Source organism: Manis pentadactyla, chromosome 10, assembly GCF_030020395.1.
Source record: "Manis pentadactyla isolate mManPen7 chromosome 10, mManPen7.hap1, whole genome shotgun sequence".
NCBI classification, from domain to species: Eukaryota; Metazoa; Chordata; class Mammalia; order Pholidota; family Manidae; genus Manis; species Manis pentadactyla.
In genome coordinates this window covers 37414274-37433300 of record NC_080028.1, presented here as the reverse complement: position 1 = coordinate 37433300, position 19027 = coordinate 37414274, and the positions used below count along the sequence as shown (strand labels likewise).

Here is a 19027-nt window from a genome sequence, read left to right as displayed (position 1 = left end):
GGGCATAATTTTAGAATGGGTGTACTGGTATCTCACCATTAATTAAGAAACATCAGTTACTGTGGTATAATGGCACTGAAATCAAACCTTGTTTTTTAATCCCACAGTGCCAATTCCTGGCTGTCAGACTGTATTTGTATTTGATTCTTATTTCCCTCACTTGAAAAATGGGGCTAGTACCACCTATTTTAGGTGTAGCTTATTAAATGAGATCACACCATAAGAACGTCTGGCAAATGTTGTTTTCCCTTTCTACTTTATTCAATACATTTTAACTGTAAAATCTATATGCTCATAAGGCAGGTTTGAAAAACTGGACTTTGCTCTATTTCCATTAAGTAATAACCCTTTTCCAATGCTCTTTGTAGTATGCTCTGCTGCATTCTTTATAGGTGTAATTTCTGTATGTGCCCACCACGGTTGTTTGCGCCACTAAGCAAAAGATGACGATTACCTCTATCATCACGCCTATAATCATCCCGAGAGTAATCATCTCTGGAGCTCCATGACCGATCATCTCGCCTGTCATATCTGTCTTCATAGCGGTCCCCGCCTCCTCTGTAGTCATCATCCCTACGGTACCCACTACCAAATGCTCTTCTGCCGCTGCCTATCCTGGAATCATAGCCTGTAAATACATCCCAAATTGTGATCATCACACTGGAGGGAAGAAAAGGCAAGAAAGGAGTTCTTGAAAGAAAGCAATTTAACTTATTTGTGTTTTACAATGACCTCTGTCATAGTCTCTGCTGCCTCGGTCATCATAGCGATCCCTGCCCCCGTATCGATCCATATCTCGGCGTGGGCCATCCCGATACCCGTCCCGATACCGGTCTGAATCGTAACGATCTCGAAACTCTAGAGAGAAAAGAAACAGGTAACATCATTCTACTCACTGCTCTGCCTGTTTTAATTAAAAAATGACATTACATCCAAGCAGAAGAATCTGTATTGAACTACATTTTCTAGGTATTTGATTAAAAAATTTTCTCTAGTGATCCAATAAATGTTGCTAAGTTAACAATTTAAAAAGGAGTTAGGGTAAAGAAAAATCTCTATATATCCTATAATTAGTTTCCAAGACTTATTTAAACACTAAAAAAATAGTAAGCACAGCAAACACTAGAAGAAAATATAGTTGGATCCATACTCAGTACTGAAGCATTAATCAGAGGACTTAACAGGCATGGGAAAATATACATATCACAAACCTGAAGGCAAACAAAATGAGAATATACGCAACACACAATGAGTTCATTGACTATTAAGACTCTAAATAGGATGTTTTCCATTAACAAAATGACAAAGATTAAAATAAACGATACTTCTTGTGTTGGCAAAGTTCAGGGGAATAAGTCAATTCCTACAATGTTGATGAGTTAAAAGTAGTATAACTCCTCTGAAAGTTGTTTCAGAACTGTGCATTAAAAGGTTTTACATTATGTATACCCTCTGGGCCAACAATTCAATTTCTAGGAATTTATCCTGAGGAAATAACTGGACATATCATAAAGAAACATTTACAAGGATGTTTATTGCAATGTTGTTTACAGTATTGAAACTGCTGAGAGTGCAGGAGCTATAGATTAATTAGGAAGTATCCATTAAAAAAAAGAATGGAAATGTATTTACTCAATGTATTTACAAGACAATTGAAAACGTATGCCATAAACCGTAATTGACACACATACATCAATGTCAGTATCAGAGGCCCCTAAATGCCAGAAATTTGTATAAAGGAATGTAGTAGCTCAGGTGGCAAACTAGACAGTATTAAGTCATTTATAAAAGGCAGGCAGTGGCTATTTAGCTTTGGCTGATTTGCTAGATCTTCCCATTTTCAGAGAGAACCTAGGAACCCAGATTTTTATATGAAAAATCTCCATTTCTAAACATGAACCTCCTAATCAAATAAAACTGTGCATCCATTTTGAGCTTAATAATGTATGTGTGCAGGCCAAACAGGGATCTTATTTTTATGACTGCTTCCTTTTAACAATGATTTAATTTGGAAACATCATTTTGTCTATAGGAACATTCATCCATTCTCTGGTAGTTTAAATTTATAAAGGACATGCTTATGTCAGTAAAACAATTATACACAGGACAGAATCTAAAATAAAAGTCAAATATAAAAAAATCTGCCATGTTTATTCTGAAGTATCCTTTGAATTTCTGAAGAGGCAAACTCTAAACCTGATTTTTTTTAGTGAATATTAAAATGATAATAAGTTTGGACTTGCAAAGAACACATAGATCCATAGTGAAGGCAGTAAGTATATAATTACTAAAACAGTTAGCCAGGAAATATACAAGTGTTTGTTGAGATTTTAGGTAATACTTAGTATAGTCAGCCCCCTGAGCCCTGGTCTCCTTTCATGGGTCCAATGCTTGGGAAAGGAGTCTCTAATCTCTTGGTATGGTCTGGAACCTCTAGCAGGCTGGTGTAGCTGACTTTGGGGCCATAACCTAGTCTTACAAACCAGGCGGCTCTGGATAACAGCACACTCACTTTGTTATCCATCCTTCTTGCTCTAAATTCAAGGTTTCAGGTGAGAAAATAGTCATGTCTCTTGATTCAAAACAGGATCCTTGGTCTATCTGCTTTTTCTTTCAAGAGCCATTTCTTCCTGTTAACAATAGAACTCCTTGCGTAAATGCTGAAGTCAAGTACTTATGGTAATTCTTAAAATGTCAGGTCGGAAAGTCAGATTTACAAGTTGATCCCTTCTTCCTTCTCCTACATCTTACTAGGCTGAGGAGGACTCTCTTCAAATACGACACATTTATCACTGCTTCCTCAATTGTATCTGGTACAGAGCTCAATAGGTGTGCCACCGAATTTTGTGAACGTACGTTGTTCTTTCCATTTCTTTTGACTTACAAAGCATTTGCACATACAGGGAAGTACAGGAGCGATTATAACAGATTTAGGAGCCTTAGTTTCTTAGGATTAGAGGATATCAATATTATGCCATGTTTGTTTTTAAGTTTATAGTATGTAACAGATGTAGCAAAAGGATTCCCCCTGATCGGTATCCTTTATCTTTGAGGGTGGTTATTATATTACTATGCATACATTTCTACTTAGTTATTAACACTGTATGATGGTTTTCAAATTTTTCACATTTCTGCTTTGCTCCCTTAACGTAACAGGTTTTGAATTTTATCCTTGTGACATGTATATCATGCTATAAAGTATTCAATGACATGGACAATCCACTACTTAAAGTCATTTCTTTACTGAATAGTAGGTTCTTTCCATTTAAAAAATAACTAGTGTTGAGTTTTTCTTCATTTATTTCAATAAAGTTGCATAATTTTCCCCATGTTTCAACAAAACTTTTGTTGGATTTAGGTGGTGTATGTAAATGTTGTAATACACCTCAACTCCTACCCCATGACATTCTCTATTTCCTTTCTCTAAATTACATTTTATTTATCTGTACTCTGTCTCTCTCCCCCAAAGAATGTGCAACAGGGGCAGGATTTTTGTGTTTTGTTCACTGCTGTACCCTGAGCTTACAACAGTACTGGGTACATAGGGACATTAAGTATTTTTGAAAGTGAATGGATTTTGTTATCTTAAAAAAATTACACTTAGACTGTTTGCCACTAGTACTGTAATTTTAACCGCTGTTATCATCTATCATCTATAATACACCTGTCCTATTACCAAACAGCAGCCCCCCCCAACACCAAAAACTTTATGTTTGGTAAGAATGCACTTACTGTCTCCAAAGCTATCATCACCTCTTCTAGGCGGGTAGTCATCAAAGCTGTCTGTGGCAGGACGGGCTCTCCAGTCCGTGTCTGTTTTGTCAGAATCCCGATTTCTATCTCGGCCAAAAGAACGATCATCCCTGTCTACAGATACATTAAGTAAGAAACTACGATTTAGCTCAGGGAGCCTGTTCCCATGCTTTTCATATGAAGAGGCCCCCTACTCTCCTGTCAAAATACTTTATTTCTTTCTTGTATCACATCACCACCACAAGGCTGCCCCAGAAGTGCACTCTTCATCTCAACCAAGTGGTTCACTTTCCCCCATTTAGTTCTACTGGTTTAATGCTAATGTCTCATCTTCTGTATAGGCCAGGAGCCCTGAAATATACACAGAATAGGTCCAATGTGTCCCCAGGTACCTAATCTATTAAATATTTATTTAGTTCAATCAGTTTCTCAATCTCAATACTACTAACGTTTCAGGTCAGATAATTCTCTGTTGTGGGGAGCTGTGTAATGCATTATAGGATTAATCCCTGGATTCTATCAATCAGGTGTCAGTAACACTCTCCACAGCTGTGACAATTCAAGATGTCTCCAAACACTGATAACTGTCCCCCGTGGGGGCAAAATCATCCTTAATTGCAACTACTGCCTAGATTCATGTAGGCGTACTGCTATCTACCTTCATTAAAATTTCTGGGAAAGGGCACCTTTGCTTTGTCACCCTAGGACCATAACAAAACAGGAAAATTTCTATCAGCTTTCTTACCTTTATCCTGTGCTTGATCAGCAACGTCCACTCGGATTCTCCTGTTACCTAGAGACTGAGAGCATAGGACCATATTAACCAACCTTTTGCCCCCTTATGCACAAATCCCATGAGTGACCTTGAACGTCTGGGCATAGCAGAAGCACTGGGGGAAGGAAGATAAAGGAAAAACACTGTAATCTAGCCAACATTCCAATCTGTTGGCTAAAGAATCCTTTATAAAGACTTGAACACTGAAATAACCCCCTAAAACCAACAAATTTATGTTGGGCTTAAATGAGCATCAGGTCAATTATCTTACTATTTTTACAGGGCCAAATTTCACAGAACAAAATTAACATTTGAACTGTCAAATGCAATTTACCAAGTATTATAAAACTGAAAACAATTCTAGACAACTAGCTAAATAAAAGGCATTATTTGGGTCCAGAGCAATTTATTTTTTCCGACATTTATAAATTCCCTACTATGCACCAGCAAAATTGCATAAAACATGGCCTTGTCTACAACCAAGTTGTTTTACTTAATATTACCTTTGGCTAAACCAGTTCCTTCAGGATACCCTCTGACTTCCCTTTCCCATATCATTATTTGTATATTTTGAACCCAATTAATTCTACTTCTGACATTTCCTCATTTCACAGTAGAATCTACAGTAGAAGGGTAACAGTGAATCTTAGTTAAAAACACTCAGAATTATATTAAATACCACTATGATGAAATCCCCAAATATTAAGTAATACTTAACTCTGGCCCATGACATTTTAGGTAATAGTTAATCTAACAGACTTCAGATAATAACAACTGTATGGGTATACTTTTTCTTATCTAGACTGAGGAGTTAAAAACTAGTATGTTCAAAAAATTTAAAAATATTATCTGAGAAGAAAAACTGAAGAACTTTAGCTTAACTCAAGCACTATCATTCCTATCTGACATTTATTTCAGCTTATCATGGCTGTACTCAATGAGAAACTATTTTATAAGGTGTTGATTTTAATGTCAAATAGCAGATCTGGACCAAAAAATGGCACAACGGCATGGGAAATCCCCTTTCAACAAATGAGGGGTTTCTGGAATTAAGAGAGAAAAGAGCCTTTTTGATTCTTAGATCTAAGTTTGAATTCTAATCACTATGAGATGTCTTTTAATACTATACTAATGAAGATGATTTTTCTATCTGCCTTGATCTATCAGACTAAGTATAATAAAATAAGGTTGTAACAAAATAAATTATAATAAAAAAATAAAATTGAAAAAGCAAAGCCACAGTGGCTAAGGCAATGCAGTGAATGAACAAATAAATCGAGCTTCTATTGAAGACTTGTAGCACTTGTAGCAGTGGGTTTCTTCCATCATTTGCTACCCAAGTACCTCCCTGAAATTACTGGGGCCTGGTGAATCTAAAGTGAGGAGTGGCTTGCTAAATGTAAAATGTTAAGTGTTGCAGTTATACAGTCCAGACTTTTCTTTGCAGATATTACAGAAATCTTTGAAATAGCTACTGACCCAACCTAAAAAATAATCCATTTGATAAACATGGGATTTGTTAGCTATCACAGCTCAAACTCCCCACTCTTATTTTCTTTACCTCTTCATTGAGGCTCAGGGCACTGAGCAAGGAATCCAGGTCTTCAAACTCTGCATAACCAAAACCTTTCAACCTCTCTGGATTGCTGGGTTCACGTGGTAAACGCACTGCACTGATCTGAAGGAATCAAGGAAAAAAAAATTTCCCACTTCAGTGTTCTTGTCTTTTTTTTTTTTTGGACCACTGTACATGCAACAAATTTCTCTAATACACAAGAACCTGATTTTCTCCAGGAGAAAAACTGCTGCAAAGAGATAGAAAAGAACAGACCTCACTGTATGCTGTCCCGTTAAACCCTTTCAATTTAAACATGAACATAACCCTTAAAAAAACACTGACATGAGTTCAGAGTATTCCTTGTATCCTTTACTTCTGCCTCATTCTACATTTAGTTTATTGTAGTCATCTCTTTATGCCTACATGGTAATTGGCTTTAATACACATTTCCAATTTTCATCTCAGAAACTTAACTCTATTTTTGCCAAAGAGTTTTTGGGCAGATTTTTTTCAGAGACCTTACCTTATCTGATGAGTATTATTGTCTTCATATATTTACAATAGCTGTACAATAGTTTAACAATAGCTTGGCTGAGTCAAACACTAGACTGTAAACCCCCAACAGTCCTATTCCCTCTGCTAAATTCAGTGGTTTGCTGAGATGGCAAACCACTGAATTTTTACTTTTTGAAATACAGGAAAAAAGTCACAGTAACCTGGCTTGTGTTTTCTAATTTGAAGTTTGCAGGATTTTTACTTTAAAGTTTCATAATACATTCCCTGGTATTTTTATCAATTGCTTACAACAGGATATGCCCTTTTCACTTCCAATTGTAGGACCTTTTTCAAATAGTTTTGACTATTTTCTTGCCATATTTCTGGTGTCTTCCACATATTTCCTTACCCTTTGTGGTTACCTCTTTTTCTTTCTTTAGTATTTTGCATATATTCAACTTTATCTTTTGCATCACTGATTTGATACTTTATTCTGGCTCCTGAGATACAGATTTTATTATAGTCTCTTTTTTAATTCCATTTAACTCAACTTATGAGTACAATAGGAAAAGGAACAACATAAAGGGTGAAATAGCCACAGACCACTTCTAGACAGCAAAAAGCCTAAACAGGCCACAGGTTATTCAACATTCTGCAGAAGAAAGAGGCCACTACAATGAAGTAAGAGACATGTCAGCCTTCTAGTTGTACTACATAATTATACAGAGGAGACTCATAGGTGACAGTGAAAATTAAACACACCAGAAAAGCCAATTACAGAAGTCGGTGGCCAACTGAAGAGAATAGGATCTAGGAACAAAGTAAAAAAATACATGAAGAATGAAGGAGGGAACAAATTTTAGAAGAAATGTATTTTTTAAATGTCTTCTCATTGGTAAAGACTTTGGAGAAAAATCCAATAGAATTGGAAACTGTTACTCATTCTGTCATTTTTAAAGTCCTAAGGAAACATGTGGAAGACACCAGAAATATTTTTAAGTCAAAAGCTTGGAAAAATGGACTTCTGAGCATCTCTATTATCACTTTCATTTTTCTGGAGTCTTAAAGATCAGTTTCAAACATTCTGCCTTAAGATTTTAGAGCAAGCCTATAAACACTGTTAATTACATTATTTGTGGCACCAGGCTCATAGAACACTTGATCATAATCTTAGGTAACTTTTAACATAAACTACATCTGCCCAGTTAAGTGTATTCATATAAAAAAATTTAAGAGGTGATTTAGTTATGTAAGCCTGAATATCATTAACAGAATGGCTGAGTTCAGAGAAATTTCCTTTCCACCTTTCAAAATTTAACTGGGTACATCACCTTTCAAGTTTCTTAATGAGAAATGGTATAGGTTTTTATGATCCTGTTATAAATAAGGTTGTTAATTCTGCTGATAAGACTGGTTGTCGAATAAGAACATTCTTAGCCAAAGGGCCAATATACCACTTAATTACATGTTTCTTTGAAGTCTAGAATATAACCTCAGAATCTTTCTCATCACAGAAATTCAGAGATTGTCACTACCAATATGCTACCCTCCACATCTAGTTAACTGATTAACCTTTACACTTACATTTAATCCTCTAAAGAATTCCTTAATGGAGTCTTCTGTCACATCATAGGGCAGGTTCCCTAGAAAAGCAGTGTAGGGTGGTGATTTGGGAAGACGGCTCCGGTCAATATTGGGTTCCCGAGCAGCCCGTGGAGCAGTGGGCAGGATGGAACGGTCAATTGGAGGTGCCCTATACACGTCATCATCATTACTGTGCCAAGTGGTTGAAACTAGGATGGAAAAGTGGAAACAAAAAATTAGAGGAATGAGAGGACCCAAGGTTAAGTGCCACATATTAAATAAGCTGTATCAGGAAAGAAAAAGATAAAGAAGGTGGGGTTTTAGTAGTAAGGGTACTTTATTACAAAGAGAAAATGCTTCTGAAATGTTAGAATCAGAACAGCAATCCAAAAGACTCAATATTTACATTCTCTGTTGCTAAGCATGTCAAGGCCTTTAAAAAGGCCAGGCTTTTGCTAAGAGCATCTTGGTGATTTATTCCTTATGCAGCAAAGAAATGGGAAAATACTATTTATGGCATGTTATTACGTGCCAGATACTTTATATTCATTATATCCCATCTTATCTTTTCAACAATCCTGTAAAGTTGTTCTCCATTCTACAGAAAATGAAGTCAGATTTCAGGAAGGTTCAGTAACATGCCCAAGGTCACACACAAGTACATAGGTAAGATGGTAAACCTGGTAGAGTTAATATTCAAACCTGGGTCCTTCTCACTCCAAATTGATTTGACCACTACTGACAACTCTCAAATTCTACCTTTTGGCTAGAGAAGTACTTTTTTTTATGGTTTATTATCCTCCCCTTTTAAAACAAGGCAACCCCTGCTGGGAATGTAAACTGGTTCAACCATTGTGGAAAGCAGTATGGAGGTTTCGCTAAAAGCTCAAAATAGAATACCATTTGATCCAGGAACCCCACTTCTAGAAATTACCTAAGAATGCAGCAGCACAGTTTGAAAAAGACAGATGCACCCCTATGTTTATCGCAGCACTATTTACAATAGCCAAGAAATGGAAGCAACCTAAGTGTCCATCAGTAGATGAATGGATCAAGAAGATGTGGTACATATACACAATGGAATATTATTCAGCCATAAGAAGAAAACAAATCCTACCATTTGCAACAACATGGATGGAGCTAGAGGGTATTATGCTCAGTGAAATAAGCCAGGCGGAGAAAGACAAGTACCAAATGATTTCACTCACATGTGGAATGTTAAGAACAAAGGAAAAACTGAAGGAACAAAACAGCAGCAGAATCACAGAACCCAAGAAAGGACTAACAGTTACCAAAGGGAAAGGGACTGGGGAGGATGGGTGGGAAGGGAGGGAGAAGGTTGGGGAAGAAGAAAGGAGGCCTTACGATTAGCATGTATAATGTCAACGCCGCGGGGGGGGAGGCCACGGGAAGGGCTGTGCAACACAGAGAAGACAAGTAGTGATTTTACAGCATCTTACTATGCTGATGGACAGTGACTAACGGGGTATGTGGGGGGGACTTGGTGAAGGGAGAAGTCTAGTAAATAGTAAACATAATGTTCCTCATGTAATTGTAGATTGATACCAAAACTAAAAAAACAAACAAAAACAAGGCAACCCCCCCAACCCCTACCCCCATCCCCATTCTCGCTCTATAATATTCCCCACAAATTTGCACTTCAGGTATCAACACTTATGGAAAATGTGATCTAATGGTATTATCTTATTATGAAACAGATCACAAAACATATTTCTCACTCTGCAATGAAAACTTTTAGGAAAAATGAGGGATGGTAAGATTTATGTTATATCCAATAACTATATATAGTTCTTTCCTACTTCTTCAAGGAAGAGTTTGTCCAAATGATACCTCAAAGACTGTTCTGTATTTTCCCACCATAATTATTATTACAGTTCCTTTTCCTCAGACCATTTTTGTTTACCCAGGGACACTCTGCCTTCATACTAACAACAAATCATTGCTTGACTTGGACATCACAAAACTTAGTCCTAAAAAGAAAGAATCTAGTCCTTACTTTTCTAATGAAGAAAATGAGGCTTAAAAGGACAATATCCTGAGAATATGCAAAAGCCAGAAATAACACTAAGCTTTCCTGAATCACTTCAGTCCTTACCATAAACACTTCTAGTAGAAACCTAAAATTCTATGAAATACATAAACATAAGTTCCTTTCAAATTACAAATGTGAGTCAATACTACAGAACAGGTTTTTTTCTAGAAGATAACAAAAATTCCAAGCATTTTTATTTTCATTTTTATGGAAAATTAAAATTACCATCGCCTTCCAGGTCATCTGTTTCATCAGCCCAGCTGACTGGTTTGGGAACATAGGCGCTTCCTCCACCAGTTCCTCCATCCTCAGCCAGAAAGTCTGTTAGGGAGATAGTCTTCCCCTTCTTATTCTTCTTTTTTGCTGTTTTAAAAAGGCAAGAGAAAGATTATTCACTAATACTCAGACATTTAAAGAGTTGTACAATGTACTATTGTTTGTATTTATGAAGAAAGTAACATAATGGGCCACCAAAAGGACTGGTTATAGCACATCTAAATGAAAGAATACTACGCAGATACAAATAAGGAGAAAGCACAATATACAGGGACAGGAAGAAAACTGAACAGGAATGATAAAAGTTGCAAAATAAGTAGTGTATCAGTGTCATTTGTTTAAACACACATTATGCCTATGTATGGAAAAGGGTCTAGAAGGATTTTCAACACTGGGATGGAGAGGGACACACATTTTCTATATTCATTCATATTATCATTCAAGATTTTAAACTTAGCAACTATTTATGTTTAAAACATTCTTTGTTTCTGGTATACAAAGAAATAAATCAAAATCTCTATGTCTGGTAATGTATTCTGTATGACATAAGGATTGTTTGAGTCTTTTAAGAGAACCACGTGAGGTAGGAATCATTACTATTAATTTACGGAGAAGGAAAGGAAGCCTCAAGTTAAATGGCGATCCTAAAGTTACAGAGGTATTAGGTAGCAGAGCTAGAATTAAACCCAGGGTTTTCAACACCAAGTCTAGGGTTCTTCCCACAGGAGCCCCAGCCTCCAAGAAGCTTGCTATTAGTTCTATGGCAGGTTATTATAACCATGGTAAAAAGCTGCACTCACTGCGATCTGAAAGTGTCCAAATGGTAACTCATATACACGGTATCTTTCTGCCTTCTAGAGAAACAAAATTATCTTGTTCCCTACCTTGACCCACATATGAAAATGTGACACTAAATGGAAAACACAAGATCTTTAAGAACCAACACATTTAAGTATTTTCTGTGGTTATGAAATCTTTAGGAATCTTCAAATGGCCCCATTCAGCGGACTAATCTCAGCTCTTTGTCTAGTTCTCAGAACTTCAGATGGCACCAATCAACAGCTAATGCAGAAGAGACGAAAGGACTAACTTAAGTTCTAGAACTGGTTCCTGAGAACAGCCACTACTTGATAAGGAAAAAGCAGCTTTGTTGTAAGATCAGTTTCACGGTTTTTATAATCATGTGAGTTCCTCCTCACTTTTCAATTTCTATCTCATTTTCAATCCAAGAGGACTAAGAATCTGTAACACGACACAACCATTTGCCTAACCGTAGGTTGCTTTCTCACTGGTAACTTCCAGGAAATAAAGATGACCTTTTTGCTATGAATGTCATGAACAGCCTTCTGGATATGTAAGAACCTGAAGTATTATGGTCTCAACGTGTCAACCAGATGAACTTGGCTGTAATAATACAGAGAAAAGATGGTTTTGAATGTGAACTTTCCATGATTCTCTCAAGGGCAAGTGACTTAATACTAATCCTGCTCTTAAAGTATTATTTATGATTAACTAGATTATATGTTGGATCTGTCCTAAGCTTTTAAAGAAAGCAGTTACGCAGAGGTTGGGTCATATAGCATCAATATTGCCCCTATCTCATATGCAATGGCCTAATTTGAACAAGACATAAAGCATCCCTCTGAGGCAGAAAACTTATAGTGTTACACATGTACTTTATACACTGTCTTACACAGTATATACACCACACTTACACACTACAGTCTTTTCTTTATCTTTTAGTTCAAAAATAATGCTGGGACAAGTGTGATGCTAGCTAGAGATCCTTACCCTTATTGGAGCTTAACCTACTACCATCAGCACATACCCAGTTACTAACCTGTCTGGTCACTGTGAGAATAAAAATAGAACTAGTGGTTAGTCCACAGAGTGAGATCAAGTTAAACAAGAACTTACAAGAATTTGATTAAGGTATCCCTTTCCCCTTGGTTCTATATACATATCTAATACCAAAACAGCAGAATTTGGAATTACTTTGCCCTTTGGTCTGATTTTGGCTTAAATTAACTTTCCTGATCAGGGTTTCTCAACTTTCACCCCCTGACTCTTTACAAACAAGTCTCATACTCTCCCCTTTAATGTTATTTAAAATCTAAAAACAATAAACAGCATGCCTATAAAACTTAAAGGACTGAGAATGTCTTCAAATAATACATCTCCCACTTCCCTCTAATTCTGTTATTGCTCTTTCCAAAAACTTCTGGTGGGGAAATCACTGTTGGATAACAGTCTTCATTTACAGAAAGACAAATTCTTTCACAGCATCTCTAAGTCACTTTTCCTTAAATCTAGCAGTAACAATGACTCAATCACAATATAAGCAGATTTAAAAGAACTACCTTAAAAAGTAAACCTGATAAATGTGAAGTGGGTGCCAGTGTTTGCTCCATCCATTCTATTTTATCCAGTAACTGATAGAAATGATGTTCTCTAAATCCTCTATGCCCTTTGCTCCTCCAATATCTGGGCCCATTACATGTTTAAGATTTCAAAAGTGTTTTCTTCTTTATAAGCAAGGCACTGTTTAATGCTCCATGTCTATCAACTCCTTGCCACAATGACCAAACCGGTCATTTCATTTCCTTTAAATCTCATGCAAATTGTTTACAAAAGCAACTACCTTACACAACAAACAGAAAGTCTCCCTAATTCTTAAGGACAAACCCATATGGACTAAGGGGGGAAAAACACACATCCCAGAAATTTTATTAAATCCTCTTAACTGCCTGCTGACTCAGTTACAAATTTAATTTATTGAACAAGTCCTAGGTACCTGTGAAGCTCTTTATATACTCATATAAGTTAAATAAAAGATCTTAAAAAGAAAGCATTTTTCCGAACGGTAAGTCGACAAGTCCTTAATAAGAGACAATACATTTATGGACTTAATAAACAAACAGGATTTCTTTTAGAGACACTTAAAAATCCAACTCAACGTAACTCTTAAGGATTTCTCAATTTCTGTACCACTGACGTTTCAGCTGGGTAATTCTTTGTTATGGGAGGCTGTCCTTTGCACTGCAGGATGTCTACAGCATCTCTATCCTCCACTCATCAGATGCCAGTAGCAACCTCACCTTAGGACAACCAAAACGCCTCCAAAGTACAGCCAAACAGCCCCTGGGTGGGTGAGACAAAACCCCGCTGTTCTAAGTGATGTTTTCACACCAATCAATAAAAGGACAAACAAAAACAAATGTTGCTCTCTAGATTGGCTGCTGGTTCTTTATTTCAAGAGGACACCTTGAAGTACTATATAGAGTAAAGCTTATTTGTTGTACAGTGCAGCCCTACTTCTACATCTTTCTGAAACCAGCAGATCTTATTTAGGAAAGAGAATTCATGGAGCTCCTAACATTCAGATGATGCTTTGTCACAAATTTTCTTAATTTTAGTTCCTGACAGACTAAGTCCCACTTATTTTATAGAGTTATCTACTTTACTGAATATTTTAGTAACTATAGGTTAAGAAAGTCAGAAAGTGTCATAAATACATGTACAAGATCATAGCAGCATTAATTATAATGGACAAAAAATTGGAAACAATCCAAATGTTCATTAACTGATGACTGGATAAATGTAATGTCCATACAACGGATCTGGCAATAAAAAGGAATGAGTACTCATACATCCTATAATATGGATGAACCCTGAAAACATGATAAGTAAAAGAAGCTAGTAGCAGAAGTCCACAAACTGTATGATTCCATTTATATGGCATGCTAGAAACAGGTAAACACACACAAAAAAACAGATTAGTGGTTGGGGGTTGGGGAGGTGAGAGAAGAAATGGCTGCAAAGTGGCTCCTGCCAAATTCTCCATATTTAAAAACTATTTAATGATTAACAAATGTTTCCTTCAAGAAACAGTGTATAAATGCAATAAATCCATCCAAATACCAGAGTGGCCTAGAACTACACTAATTATACTGTGGTTTAGAACCCAACCGTGAAAAGATATTTCATAAAATGCAGCATCATGTCAAGAGGCCTCACCTTCACTGCTATAGTCCAGCAGAGCAGAAAATAAAGATTAAGTCAGGATTTACAAGCTCCACCACCTTGACCCCCATGTTCAGTTAGTTACATGACCTCTTCTCCGTCCAATTTCTTCATCTTGACAGTCTGAGGAAAATGCCATATTACTTTTTCCTTAACTCTCCAGACACTAAATTTGATCATTTACATAAATAAATAAATAAATGTATGTGTGTGTGTGTGTGTGTGTGTGTGTATATATATATATATATATATATATATATATATATAAAGCAAATGCCTAATAAATATCATGCTACTAAAGTACTTGGGAGCTTCTCTGTAAGAGAAGAGCTGTAAGAATTCAAGCATAACTTCTTGTTTGGGGCATCGTCCTGCCTTTAGGACCATAGCAGTACCTACTGTAAGTCTAAGAAACTGACTTCATTGTGTGCTCTTGTAAATGTACACACACACATTTAATTACAAATAAGCACTTGGTTAAATTTTAAAAAATTCTGAACACTTTTTCCCATCACGAAGGGAATAAATTCTAGATGTTCTGAGACTAATACAAATAGTAGGGTATTCCATCTCAAGCTATACGTATATGGTGTGCAAACTACACCTATCTCAAAGCTTTTCATAAGTACATACACAATTTTTTTAAGTGACATTACTTACAAAAACTGTATTTTTTACTTTGACCCCACTCTTCTGTATTTGCCCTTGAATTTTCCTAAGGCGTTTTAGTCTTGGCCTGGTAGGGGATGGGATTTGAAAATAAGCAGTGCAGGTAACCACCCCCCCACCCCCCACCCCCGTTTTCTGAAGTGTATCTCCTGCCACTTTGCTTTTACAAAGGAACTGCAGTACCTGTTCTCCTAAGCCAAAGAAATCTGAAGAGGATTTCTGCTTTTACAACAAAAAAAGACGCAAAGTGAAAATAGTGTTGTTTGTTACAAAGGAAACACGCACCCCTGCGCTGCAAGAGCAGCCCCACCAAGCTCCTTCCCCAGGAATTACATTCAGCATCTGAGCGGTAAGTTGCCAGAGTTCTGAAATGCGTATGAGCATCTGTTAGGAAGATGTGTACTAAGGCATCAGAAAAACTTAAGTTATTTTTTGCTTCTGGGAACGCAAAAAAATTTTTCTACATAAATTAATGGTAACTCCTCCTTCGATTTACACAGGCCATTTTGGTTTAGGAAATGCTCTACTTTCAGATTGCTGGGGAAACCTGTATGTGAACAGCATATAATTTTTTATATGAATTATGTTTAAGTACAAGGGTTAGCATTGTATGAGAACACTCTAAAGACACCATTTTCTCCCCGTAAAAATACTCGCAAACATGATGTCAAATATAATGGCATTTTGAAGTGTTATGGAAATGAAAGACCTTGTGTGCATACGTATGATCTTCCCAATTTTAAGGCACTGTAGTCTCAAAAAAATGTTAACCTGTGTATAACAAATCCCTCCAGCTAGATGAGTAGACCCAGTAATCAGCTTTGGCACACTTTCAGTTACTGAAGGGCAGTTATGGGTCACTTGGATACTGGTATTGCTGCAAAGAACTTTTTGGTTTCATATAACAGAAAAAAAGGTCTATTAGGTGCTATCATGTATTTTCACCAAGAAAATATTAGATCTATTTTGAACAAGACACTTGGCACCATCAAGTATACTGAAAATCCAAGAAGTTTAAAGTGTCACTAATCCAGCCATTATCTGGGAAAATTGTTCACTCAACAAAATCAGTGGAACTGGAAAAGATTCAAAGTGAGGACAGAAATTAAAGGAGACGAGGGCTTCCAAGGAAGAACAGAAGAAGGGGACCTCACTAAACAAATCCCATTAACCAGTTCAGCTTTCACTCAAGGATACAGATTGCTAACATGTTTTCCACCTCTAAAAATCCACTAAGTTAAAGAGAAAGGGAATATAGGCTTTTCACAAAATTTTGACACAAAGTTGTCAAAACGGCAAACCCAGAACATGTAAGTACTTCACTTCAGATGAAGTGTTTGGGATGCTGCCCAAACTTAGGATGACATGAATGCCAACCCTATTATTTCCAGGTTGATAACAGAAAAGAGACATGAGTCTCAAAGATTTGAACCTTGCTCTGCCACCTGAAAGCAGTGTGACCTTTAACAAATAATTTCATTGGCCTCAGCTGGGAGACAACACCAGGATCTGCTGACATTATCTCATGGAGGATTAAATGAGACCACACAAATACAGTCCACTGTCAAGTGCTACACCAATAAAAGGTATTCTGTTCAAATGCACCTCAATTCCCTCAACATTTCCCAAAGACATACAGTTCCCTGTGTAATAATAGAGAAGATAAATTCCTGATGAGTAATTTGAGTGTTCAGATATAGAAGGAATACCACCTTTTGTAGAATGCAAGATCGTGCCAGGGAGGATAAAAAAGTTCCACCCCTGAAATTAAAGCTACAAAATGTCGCACAACTCACTGCTGTCTATTGGAAATACAAAGCTTGTATGACAGTGATTATCCTTCCCCCAATGAAGTCTACAAAAGAAATCAACTCCATCCAGCCGAAATTTTTAAAAGCACCCCCTAACAGTTGTGCAGTTATCTTAAAAAAAAAAAAAAAACTCTAACACTGTAGCTATGATTAAACCAAAATGGAAGCTGTCAAGGAATCTGATCTTGCTCACCACTGTATCTCCAATACCTAGAACTGTACCTGGCATATGGTTTGCACTCAGTAATTACGTGTTTATTAAAGAAGGAGAGACCAGAAATGTAGGTCTCCCCTTGCTTCCTCTTCCAACACGTGGGCGCACATTGGATTCCTCGCCTCCACATAACTCTAGTAGCTTAAATCTCCAAATTTTAACACATTTACCCTTGAAAGAATATACTCTAACCAGAGAAGAGTATAAAGTGGAAGGACATAAATGAAAGCAATACAGATGCGTAAAACCTTCCCATCTGGGCTCTCGCGTGTGCTGTTAAGGCGCGCCCGTCTTTATTACCCTCGCCTCCCCTACCGCGCACGCGTCCCGCCGCGCCTTCTCCCGCCCCACCACGACATGCGCTCGGTTCTGACCCCCCCCTTTATTCCTCCTGCCCGCACTCGCATCCGCAACGGCCTCGCGCCTCCGAGACCTAGGCTAGTGTGCACCCGACCGCGCGCCAACCGCCTCCTTCCTTCCTCCACGCGGGCACAGTGCTTCACGTCTATGAGAAGGCCTCCTCCTCTATCCAGCTCAAGCCAGAGTCCACCATTACTCCCCACACCAACCTCGCGCACCTGGGGGTGAAAAGGGTGTGAGGGGGAAGGGAAGGTGTCCTTCCCCTCCCCCCAAACATCCCAAGGCGATAACCTAACACGGCCAAGCCGCCCGCCTGCCGCAGCCCCAAAATCCGAAGGCAAACGATGCCGCCCATTCCCCAACTCCAGGGAATCAGTGGATCAGGCTCGGAGAGTGGCTTCGGAGCCCGGTCCTTGGCCGCGCTCAGCAGCTCACTCACCTGAGGCCGCCATGTTGGGAGAGGGAGAGAGAACGCAAAAGACCCGGATGAGGCAATCACGTGATTACAGCGGGCGCGTCGGGCTAGGAAACGCTAAACTGGGAGGGGGTGGTGGGGTAGAAGGGAGACCGGAGGCGGGGCGGCGCTGTTCTAGGTTCGTACGGCAGCGTTAGGAGGTGGGGCGGCGTCCGACGGGAAGACCTGCGCGACATTTGGCCGAAAGGGTGGGGCCTGGGCTGTCGCGAAACCCCTCGCGCTTTACGTAGGCCTACGTGCGGACGAGGGGCCGACTTTGAGCCCGAGGCGGAGTCTCACGATCCGCAGACTTCCTGCCGGTGGGATAAGCGGAAGGGGCGGGACGGTTCCATTTCGTTGATACCAATTGGAGGAGCCCTGAAACCCAGAATGGGTGCCCCACAGTTGGTTTTTTGTAAGGGAAGATTCTGATTTTTTTTTAACTTAAAAAAACTTTAATCATTTACTACAAATGACACTGAGCTTCTTATCCTTTCTAATAAACTTAGAAGCTGTTTCTATGTCTTTTTTTTAATTTTGGTATCATTAATATACAATTACATGAGCAACATTGTTGTTACTAGATTCCCCCCATCATCGAGTCCCCACCACATACCCCATTACCAGTCACTGTCCATCAACGTAGTAAGATGCTATAGAATCACTACTAGTCTTCTCTGTGCTATACTGCCCTCCCCCGTGGCCCCCCCCCCACAGTATGTGTGCTAATCATAATGCCCCTTTTCCCTCTTATCACTCCCTTCCCACCCACCCTCCGCAGTCTCTTTCCCTTTGGTAACTGTTAGTGCATTCTTGGGTTCTGTGAGTCTGCTGCTGTTTTGTTCCTTCAGTTTTTGCTTTGTTGTTATACTCCACAGATGGGTGAAATCATCTGATACTTGTCTTTCTCCGCCTGGCTTATTTCACTGAGCATAATACCCTCTAGCTCCATCCATGTTATTGCAAATGGTAGGATTTGTTTTCTTCTTATGGCTGAATAAT

The 19027-nt window shown here is 38.2% G+C and overlaps 1 protein-coding gene across 4 annotated transcripts in view; it reads right to left on the bottom strand.

Annotated features, from left to right (window-relative positions):
- EIF4B (eukaryotic translation initiation factor 4B) overlaps window positions 1-18232 on the bottom strand; it is a 29981-nt gene extending 11749 nt beyond the window's left edge. For all 4 annotated transcript variants that reach the window (XM_036915188.2, XM_036915189.2, XM_036915190.2 and 1 more), the window contains exons 1-8: window positions 18011-18232; window positions 10444-10581; window positions 8166-8374; window positions 6090-6206; window positions 4499-4553; window positions 3733-3867; window positions 733-858; window positions 455-628 (exon numbers count right to left, since the gene is read on the bottom strand). In XM_036915188.2, coding sequence (XP_036771083.2) covers window positions 455-628; window positions 733-858; window positions 3733-3867; window positions 4499-4553; window positions 6090-6206; window positions 8166-8374; window positions 10444-10581; window positions 18011-18023 — 967 coding nt within the window. In that variant the 5' untranslated portion in view covers window positions 18024-18232. The remainder of the gene's footprint in view (window positions 1-454; window positions 629-732; window positions 859-3732; window positions 3868-4498; window positions 4554-6089; window positions 6207-8165; window positions 8375-10443; window positions 10582-18010) is intronic.
- Between the last annotated feature and the right edge of the window lie 795 nt (window positions 18233-19027).